The sequence below is a fragment of the Pecten maximus genome, chromosome 1 (genome assembly GCF_902652985.1).
Source record: "Pecten maximus chromosome 1, xPecMax1.1, whole genome shotgun sequence".
NCBI lineage: Eukaryota > Metazoa > Mollusca > Bivalvia > Pectinida > Pectinidae > Pecten > Pecten maximus.
In genome coordinates, this window is record NC_047015.1 from 2,391,157 (window position 1) to 2,401,751 (window position 10,595).

General features: G+C 36.7%; 1 protein-coding gene across 6 annotated transcripts in view; it reads right to left on the reverse strand.

Annotated features, from left to right (window-relative positions):
• LOC117322269 (ubiquitin-conjugating enzyme E2-17 kDa) overlaps positions 1–10,595 on the reverse strand; it is a 64,712-nt gene that overhangs the window by 25,357 nt on the left and 28,760 nt on the right. For 2 of the 6 annotated variants that reach the window (XM_033877081.1, XM_033877088.1), the window contains exons 6-7: positions 5,830–5,973; positions 3,403–5,491 (exon numbers count right to left, since the gene is read on the reverse strand). The exons of 3 other annotated variants lie outside the window; for them this stretch is intronic. In XM_033877081.1, coding sequence (XP_033732972.1) covers positions 5,831–5,973 — 143 coding nt within the window. In that variant the 3' untranslated portion in view covers positions 3,403–5,491; position 5,830. Of the gene's footprint in view, positions 1–3,402; positions 5,492–5,829; positions 5,974–10,595 lie in introns of those variants that run through there. One more of the 6 variants, XR_004531513.1, reaches the window with a different exon arrangement.

Below are 10,595 nucleotides of genomic sequence, written 5' to 3' on the forward strand. Positions count from 1 at the left end.
ACACTAAAATATGAGGCATAGATTAAATCACAGACGCATTCCAATTATCACGCAGACAATCTAATAACCTAAACGTGCCTGTTGATTTTTGTTGGCATTTTTTCTGGGCCAGGTCGTCAGGACCTGGTCGTCGGGAGCTTTCAATGGAGTTTGCCAGAAAAAATCTTACTTTACGTTCTTCATTTGACAAGTTCAAACTATCCGAAATAGTGTCAGTTATTAACAACCAGAGTTCAAACTATTAGTAGCTTAAAAATATTGTTTTCCTAGAAAAAAATGTGTGTTCGAACTATCCGCGTGTTCGAACTACCCGAAGGTTTACCGTATCAGTAATATTCATTGCTTAGTTCCCAAAAGAAGTTCTTTATAGCAATCTAGCAAAATTGCTCCCTTTTGGCCCCACTCCTCTGCCCCCTTGGGTTCAGCTGGACCATTTGTTAGCTTTTTGAATCCCTGACCCCAGTCAATCAAAGTATCAAGGCTACTCATAGGTGCTGTGTATGTGGGATTGAAATACAGCAGAAAAGCAAATATTATACAAGAGGCCTAGAGGGCCTGTATCGCTCACCTGGTTTATTTACTATATATATATAGCTTTATTTGTTGATGCATGATTATGTTGTTGCAATCTCAACTGCTTCAAAGATATAACCCAGAAACAAACTCCAGACTCAACATGATTGCATTTAAAGAAACTTCAAAAAAAAAAATTCAAGACCCTTGGGGTTGGGAAAGAATCCTGGGCCTATTTTCTCGGATCTGAATGGTTCAAAGATAAAACAAAAGAAACAAGTCTTCAAGGGTGGAAAAAGACCCCAAACCCCCGGGGTTGGGGGTGGGAGTGGGGGGTGTCAGCCTCATTATTTGTATAATTTGAATCCCAACCTCCCGGGGATGTTACCACTGAAATATCAATGTCATACATTACTCAGTCCAAGTCATCAATATCAATATTGCCAAATGTACCCATTTAGGGCCAGCCATTGGTACAATTTCGAATCCCTACCCCATAACGATGCTACCAAACAAATTTCAGCAATATCCATTGCTTAGTTCCAAAGAAGTTGTTTACATTAATTTAGCCAAATTGACCCCTTTTAGGCCCAACCTCTGGTAACATTGACCCCTTTTAGGCCCAACCTCTGGCCCCCTGAGATGTCAGCCCCATCATTTGTACAATTTTGAATCCCTAACCTATAACGATGCTACCAGACAAATTTGAGCGATATCCATTAGTTGCTTATTAGCGACATTTTGATTCCCTCGAGAGTTCCGAATGACTTTGTTCTAGCAAAATCTGGCAGTGACCGCTAAGGTTGCTTTTTCACAGCACCTAAATTTGAATTATATCCATTGCTTACTTCCAGAGAATTAGTTGCTGATAGCAATATATAGGCAAATTGCACCATTTTGTCCTTGCCCCATAGGCTCCCAGGGAAGCCATTTGCACCATTTTGAATCCCTATCCCATAGAGGTGCTACCAGTCAAATATGAGTGATACCCATTTTGCTTAGTTTCTGAGGAAAAGTCGTTTATATATCAATTTGGCCAAATTGACCCCTTTTGGCCCCATCTTTCAGGCCCCTGGGGAGCCAGACCCATTATTTGTACAATTTTGAATCCCCACCCTTTAACAATGCTATCAGACAAATATGAGCGATATCCATTGCTTATAGTTTCAAAGAAATCGTTTATATAGATCTAGCCGAATTGCCCCCTTTTGGCCCAGCCCCTCAGGCCACTGGCGGGTCATCAGCCCCACCATTTGTACAATTTTGAATCCCAATCCGTAACCATGCTACCAGACAAATATAAGCGATATCTACTGCTTATAGTTCCTGAGAAGTGGTTTATATCAATTAAGCCAACTTAACCCCATTTGGCCCCACCCTCTGCCCCCAGGGTGTCAGCCCCATCATTTGTACAAGTTTGAATCCCTAACCTAAAACGATGCTACCAGACAAATTTGAGCGATATACATTGCTTAGTTTCTGAGAAAACTTCGCTTATATCAATGAAGCCAAATTGACCCTTTTTGGCCTCCCCCCTCAGTCCCCAGGGTGTCAGCCCCATCATTTGTACAAGTTTGAATCCCTAACCTAAAACGATGCTACCAGACAAATTTGAGCGATATACATTGCTTAGTTTCTGAGAAGACTTCGCTTATATCAATGAAGCCAAATTGACCCTTTTTGGCCTCCCCCCTCAGTCCCCAGGGGGGTCAGCCCCATCATTTGTACAAGTTTCAATCCCCTTCCCATAATGATGCTACCAGCCAAATTTTGTTAAATTCCAAACAGCTGTTACGAAGAAGTCATTGTTGACGAAAGCAGGATGCCATGATATGGCATAAGCTCACCTTGGTCCTTCGAGCTAATAATACTTGCAGAGCCAAGATACACATTGATTTTCTCACCCACAAGCCCTCCCTGGTCCATTCTTTGTTAGATGCAGGCACCGTCTCGTTGGTTTTTCTTCTAGTCATCTGAAGGGTGCCATTACTGTGGTTCTATGTTTCAGTTTTGTTTTTGTAGTTTTTCTTCGAATATTACTAGTTTGTTAATCATATTTGGTGTACTTTATTTCAATAGTACTAATATTTCACATTGCTATTAAAATTTCTACATATATGCTTGTTAGCTCACTGGTTACGAGTAACCTTGAGCTAATGCTGTACCCCCAGCATCCATGTCCCAACCCTCTTTTAAGTTTTTGGGGTAAGTTTCATTCATTCATTAGAGGTATAGGAATGATACCATGGTAAAATCATAAACAAAAAAATTTGTGATCTTTTTGCATTTTTCCATTTTATGGACTTAACTTTTTTGGCACCAAAACCAACTTTAAAGATTTTGTGGAAAGTTTTTTGAAAGCGAAGTCCACACCCTTCTAATTTAGTTTATACATCCATAAGAGGTCATTTGAACAAACTTGGTAGCCCTTCACCCCAGCATGCTACAGACCAAATATCAACTCCCTGGGACTCTTGGTTAAGTTAAACATTTTTGCCTATTTGGCCCCTATGACCTTGAATGTAGGTCAATCATTTCAACAAACTTGGTAGCCCTTCACCCCAGCATGCTACAGGTCCAATATTAGGTCTCTGGGCCTCTTGGTTATTGAGAAGAAGTTGTTTAAATGGAAAAGTTGATGCCGGATGGACGGACAATGGACGCCGCCCCACAGCATAAGCTCACAGGGCAGGTAAACAGTCTGATTGCTGCTGCCGGTGAGCTTCGCAATCATTGCTTGCATTTGTGTTATGCTTGCCTTTCAATAAAGTATCTTGTATTGAGATTTCACCTTCACCTTTGTGTCAGTTATCTTTGCATAATATAGGAAAATTACAATCTGATGTCACATAATCTGTTTTCATACAAAAAGAAACCCAACAAAGTATATGTCTTTTTTTAAGATCACTTTATTTCAGTTGCAGCCCCAGGCATGAAATAAAATCTTTACTGATGTCTTGCATTAAACATATTATATATATATATATTTCAAATAAATCAAGACATTTGTCTGACTTACTAAATAGAACAAGTTGTGATGAAAATCATGTCTTCTCCATACAAAAAAAGGAGAACCAATGGTATTAATTATAAATGTAAGGGTTCCATGGGAAAGAAAAGGGCTGTAACTCAGGTAAAGGTCATAAAGAACAAGTTAAGTTTGAATATTAATTTTTATGCAGCATACAGATGTGTACTTGGTTTCAGTTAGTGAGGTCAAGGTTAAATGTTTATGTTTCTCCATCAGATGATGAAGCAATAGCTTCTGTAATGTACACCATTACCAATTTTCATCAACATTGATAATCAGAAAATTACAAAAACCAGAGTGCGGCAAAGTACAGACAGCCATTTTGTGCAATACTTTTGAATACATACAAAAATCCCTTTACAAGGGTATTATAATCTGTATTGAACAGGCAGATGATTTGGATTCTAAATGTTCCAAAATTAAATCCTAAAACTAACACTGATGATTATCCATATATGTCATTTTCAATTATATACATACATCATATATAAGTAGAACATCACTTCTAACCTAGCACTTTTTATGAGCACTACTTCTATAAAACTACATGTTTCCATTATTATAGCGAAAACAAGAGTTTTGAAAGGTGATGGGATTAGAATCCAGTTTTATGAGCATGTGCAATTTGCATTTTAAAAGCATGCAACAAGTTCAAAACTTCTATCCCTAAATATTTGAATAATTATGGTTATTTCAATTTCCAGGTTCAAGTTCAATCCAGGAAGTATTTTCATTCACTTCAATTTAATAATATTAGACATTTCCACATTTTTGGGACAAGGTTGAAAGCAGTTGCTTATATCATATATATGTGTGGCCAAGCTTGGCCACAAGAAACTGGAATGGACAAATGGAGGGTCAAATTCCATGCCATAGTAACCAAAACAAATAGCCAGAGGGCTAAAAACAAAGGGACAATTCTCTTTTTGATGTAAATTTGTAATTAATGTACAACAAAACGAGACAATGAACCCTGGTATACCTCAGTAACTACAGACTCGCACCAGACTAACACAATCCCCTGGTATAGAGATACAATACACCTAAAGTGTAGTAATCCCTTGGTATAGAGATACAATACACCTAAAGTGTAGTAATCCCCTGGTATAGAGATACAATACACCTAAAGTGTAGTAATCCCCTGGTATAGAGATACAATACACCTAAAGTGTAGTAATCCCCTGGTATAGAGATACAATACACCTAAAGTGTAGTAATCCCCTGGTATTGAGATACAATACACCTAAAGTGTAGTAATCCCCTGGTATAGAGATACAATACACCTAAAGTGTAGTAATCCCCTGGTATAGAGATACAATACACCTAAAGTGTAGTAATCCCCTGGTATTGAGATACAATACACCTAAAGTGTAGTAATCCCCTGGTATAGAGATACAATACACCTAAAGTGTAGTAATCCCCTGGTATAGAGATACAATACACCTAAAGTGTAGTAATCCCCTGGTATAGAGATACAATACACCCAAAGTGTAGTGTATCTCCAAAATATCGTAAATAATATTGTATTCATACTGTATGTCAATATATATCCACACCACACACCAAACCATGGAATCAAGTATAGTTCCTTAATGATGACACATGTTACCATGTACTGTACACCGTTTCTTGAGTTGATACTATCACATGTACATATGTACAGTTGTTCAGTGGATAAACACAACACCACGTATCTAGTCAATACATATCATACTACACCAGCTTAGGAACAGGTAGAAATATCTCATCGGTGAGAATGATGTGGGATACTAGATTCGGTCTGTGACAATTATCACTTATTTATTTAAAATCTTCACATGTCAATATTTGGTTCTGTCCACAGCCATCACTGTTCCTTGATTATTGTGCACAACTAAGAGTCCATCCCTTAGCTGTGTTCCTAGTGTCTTGATAGTTTGATTATTGGCTACAGGTCATCAGGTCACACTAAATTAGGCCAAACAAAATATGTATTTAGTTAAACATTCAAAAACACATTAAAACATTCATTTGGCCTTATCATCCTAACCTTCACCGCAAGTTTATGTAAAAATGCTTTGCTACTGATAAGATTTAATTTGACCTTAGTAAGAAATCGATTTAACCATTACATTTTCAAAATAGTTATTGAGCATATCAAATTGATGCTCTTACAAGTTAATATAAATTAAAACTAAACTTGTAAGCACATTTTATGATGTTAACAGCAACACTGTTTTGATTGAAATAAAGTTATAATGTTAATGCAATTTATGATATAAAAATAGCAAAAAAAAGTACCCTACATTAACTCATAGCATATTTTCTTGCCCATTCCTTGGCAGTGTCCTCATATTTTTTTCTGTCAGTCTTGTATTGTTTTGCAATTTCAGGAACTAGTGGATCGTCAGGATTGGGGTCACACAGTAAAGAACAAATTGACAGCAGTACTGTAATCAAATCCAAACACAAACAAATATTTAATCAAAGTACTGAATGAAGTACTAAAGGAGGTGTTAGTTAGATATCAATGTAATCATAGATAATTACATGATTGTTGATATAAATTCAAGAATGAGTACTTATCTTTAAATCTAAAACCATTATGTTACATATAACCACTTATCAAACACTGCAACCTCAGATTGTTTTTACCTAGAACTGTCTCCCAAGATGGCATGGGCGCGCAATACCTTCGGAAACTGATCTGGTTACCACTCTGCTCCGACCACTTGATTATGTATATAATCAAAGTACTAACTGAACCAATATTCATAGATTGGAATAAAGAACCGATTCAAATTTACAAAAAAAGGCTAGCTTATTTTAGTACAACAACAACAAGCAATGAATAATGGCCAGATGAAAATGAAGCATTTAAATTGATATTGTTATTTGTGTTAATGCTACAATGCTAGTCAAGTTCACTCATAGGTGCTTTGCATAAAGGAATAAAATGAGGGAGAAAAGCAAGTAGCATCATAATGATAACAAAATTCAACTGACAATATTCAAAATGGCTGCCCGTTGTCCATTTTGCTTCTGATCAGTATCAAAATTCAATATGCACAACAATAGGGCCATGGTGAACCTACATATGAAATTTGAAAAAGATCCATATAGTGCTTTATGAGAAATAGCAGAAGCAAGAATATTTTCCAGAGGGAAGAAGGATGGACAATGAATGAAAGACAATTTGAATAGGCTCAAGAAAAAGTACCCTTTCCAAATACATCGGGCCAATGATGTCAGCTTACAGAAGTTGGACCAACCAAGCTACAATAAGTGCACTCCATTATCATTGCTGAATCAGCCATTCCCTTATTCACGTTACAGCCATATCAATTTCACTTTAATTTATAACAAGTACTAATTGTAATGGGAAACCATTGCAGAAGTCCCCCAAACACCCCCGCAGTCATACCATTACGTTCGGCATCCCTCAATATCCCTATATACAGTGGAACCTCTATAAACTGAACATGCATGGGACATGACTATTTGTTCTGTTTACAGAGGGTTCTGTTTGGAGAAGTTGATCGAAAAATGACCGGTCGAATTCCGGATATAATTGGTCGGACGATGTTTTATTAGAATGCACCCGATTACAAACCGGCACGTACACACGTAGACAATATTTGGTTTGTCTGAATAATATGCATATTATGAAAGTTAATCAATGTATATATTGCAGAATATATAAGAAAGGCAAATGACTATAACTATAGTTTTAAACAGTATTTTCACATGTACAACTACACTTTACAATCGACCTACATTTTGTTACATCCGGTGAAGCTTCCGTCATGTGGATGGGGCCGATAGTCCAATACGGAATATTTTACATATCGACTAATATTAAAGGGTGTGAAGATATTTTTTTCAATATCAATTACAATTGATCAGATGATACTGGTCGTATTTCCCACATCGCTGTTGTCTAAAAAAACATCACAGGCTTCATTTACGAAAACCCCCTTTGGGCCTCATTTAAATTAAATGCGAAACTCAGGCTTCTAGCTCTACTTGCATTGAGAAGATAAACGAACCGACGCGCTTCAATGAAGTGTGACATTGTTTCATAATTGTCGTGTTGATTATACACTAGGCCATCCGTCATAATGCCCCCTTGGGATATATATTGGATACCTGTACAAATCACCTACGTAGGTCCCGAGACAATAAGGCTTCACACAATACCCGTCACAGTTGTTGTTTCACGGTTCACTGGCCTGACCTCGTGTCATAATCGCTCAGGTAAGGCCGGTTATCAGAAGTAATTTTTAGTATATTTTAACAGGAACCAGACACAAAATCAGTCCGGTGTTCGGAATTCAGAGGGATCGGTATTTGGAAGTTTTTTAATACTATAATAAAGAAGGACCAATTCCATACAATGTCAATTCGTTCGGTATTCAGAGGCGTTCGGTTTTTAGAAGGTTCGGTTTTCGGAAGTTGCACTGTACCAAATTTAATTAAAATCGAAACAACATCTAAATTTCGACCAATCAGTAGCTTCCGTATGGTTTTTATGGTAGCGAACACCATTCAGTTGATTTTGCAGTCCCGTAATACCCCTACATACCAATTTTCATCAAAATCTGACAATATGTAAATTAAGACCAATCAGAGGCTAGGAAATGGCGGCCATTTTGTTACAAAGTGAAAGTGAGGTTAGGAGAGTGACCGGTGTCCCAAGATGTACCAACATAACCAATTTCATCAAAATCAGACAATATGTAAATTTAGACCAATCAGAGGCCAGGAAATGGCGGCCTTTTTGTTAAAAAGTGAAAGTTAGGTTAAGAGTGTCACCGGTGTCCCATGATGTACCAACATAACCAATTTCATCAAAATCAGACAATATGTAAATTTAGACCAATCAGATGCCAGGAAATGGCAGCCATTTTGTTAAAAAGTGAAAGTGAGGTTACGAGAGTGACCGGTGTCCCAAGATGTACCAACATAACAAATTTCATTAAAATCGGACAATGTGTAAATTTGGACCAATCAGAGGCCAGGAAATTGCGGCCATTTTGTTAAAATGTGAAAGTGAGGTTACAGGAGTGACAGGTGTCCCATGATGTACCTACATACCAAATTTCATCAAAATCTGACAATATCTAAATTTCGACCAATCACAGGCCACCATTTCATTACCATGGCAACATCTTTTCGGAAATGTTACCACGTTATTCGGCATCCCTAAAAACCCATATACACCAATTTTCACTCAAATCGGAAAACAGGAAGTGGGCTCTAGCGGCCGTCTTGGATGTCCGATCGCCAAAAAAACACCTGGTTGCACACACCCATACACTAAAGAGTATGTCTGTGAAGTTTGATGATGATCCGCCCAGTAGTTTCTGAGAAAAGTGTCGAAAACCTCCGCAGCAGAAGAAAGTGGAAGAAATAAGAATAATTAAAGTATTTATATAATAATCCGAATTTTTATGTTAATGACCGTAGCGACCAAACAACAACTGTTCTGAATACATAATGACAAAATTAGATGATCTGACCACACGGGAACATTGTACGATGTTTACTTGCCGAAATATACTGAATTTAATTCCAATCCAAACCACCTCACAGCATCTGGTTGCCATCTTTGTTCAAATCAAAGCATCTGTGCGTTTGAAAGAGTCAGTACTGCAAAGCTTCTAAACAATCTTGTGATGCAAATTTTAAGATTATAATAGAAACGAAATATGAATTTTAAAATAATTTAATTTCAATTACTTATGATTTAGGTTAGCGAATCATAGCATTTAATTACGATGGAACTTTAATGTTGCACTCAATACTGATCACAATATTTTTATTCAGACATTTTTTATTTCTTTCACTTCATTTCATTTTAAGTGGTGATTTAGATTTCCCAATAAATTCGCGGGAAATGAATTTGATGACGTAACCGGAAGCTCACATGCTATTAGAACGTGACCCGAAAAACATGACGATAATAAAAACAGAAGATCTTGAACATTACTGAATTATTTTCGGATTTTTTGGAGACACCAATGTGCTAAAATACAACGGAAGGTAACACTGATTTTGTTCATAGCTATCGTATCAAGTAAAACGAAAAGTTATTGCGAAAATAGAAGTATTTGCTTCACCTAGTTGGGCTAGACCTACTCTCATTTTCCAGTTTACAGATATGGTCATATTAAATAATTCATCTTCTCAACCATAGTCGATCTAATTACTTATCCGTGGGATTTTTCTTTTAAGAATATTTGTACTTCTCATGTACAGTGCATCTTTGTTTAAAATTGACTGGTCTACAGGCCTGATCTGACTCCCTCAGCTGACCCTAGGGCCACATTACTATCGTATCCTTTTGTAAACAACTCATAATAAATGTATCAACGGCAGAATTGTCTGGATTAGTACAATTTTTACCTTTTAAATACTTTAATATATAAATACTTATTACCGGTTAGGTTGTTATAATAATAATAAGAAGAAGAAACGGAGCAAAAACAATATGTCCCCCCCCCCCCCCCCCCCCCCCACTTCGTTTGGGGGGGACATAATTAAAATTTTTTCACCTTTACTAAAGAAATCTGCTTCCTCAAAATTTTTTTTTATTGTAGAATGCATGTAACATTGAATCATGGACATTTTGAGCTATGAAAATTATCTACACAATATCTATATACTACAACATTGTTTCAATATTATATTAATTCAAAACAAACAAAATTCCACCTAGAGACAGTCAGCCTCTAAATAGGATTCTGTCCAATTGGTTTATAAAATCTTTTTATCTTTTTCCACAAAGAAGCTGTTGTGAAGACTTAACAGCACATACAGATGTCATGGATAATTTAGTAGAGGTAAGAAGAATATACTTTAACTAGAATTCCACAGTGGATGTGGATGTGTTGCCTGCACCTTCTTAAATGAATAGGTATCATTTTGGAAATTTAAGGTAGCAGTGTACAGTAAAAACAGTACATGTTTTAGATAGGTAAACATTGCCAGTTAACCTTACATATAACCTCTAATAAAGTATATATATTTGAAATCTGTACAACATTTGCAATTTTAATAGAGCTCTGAA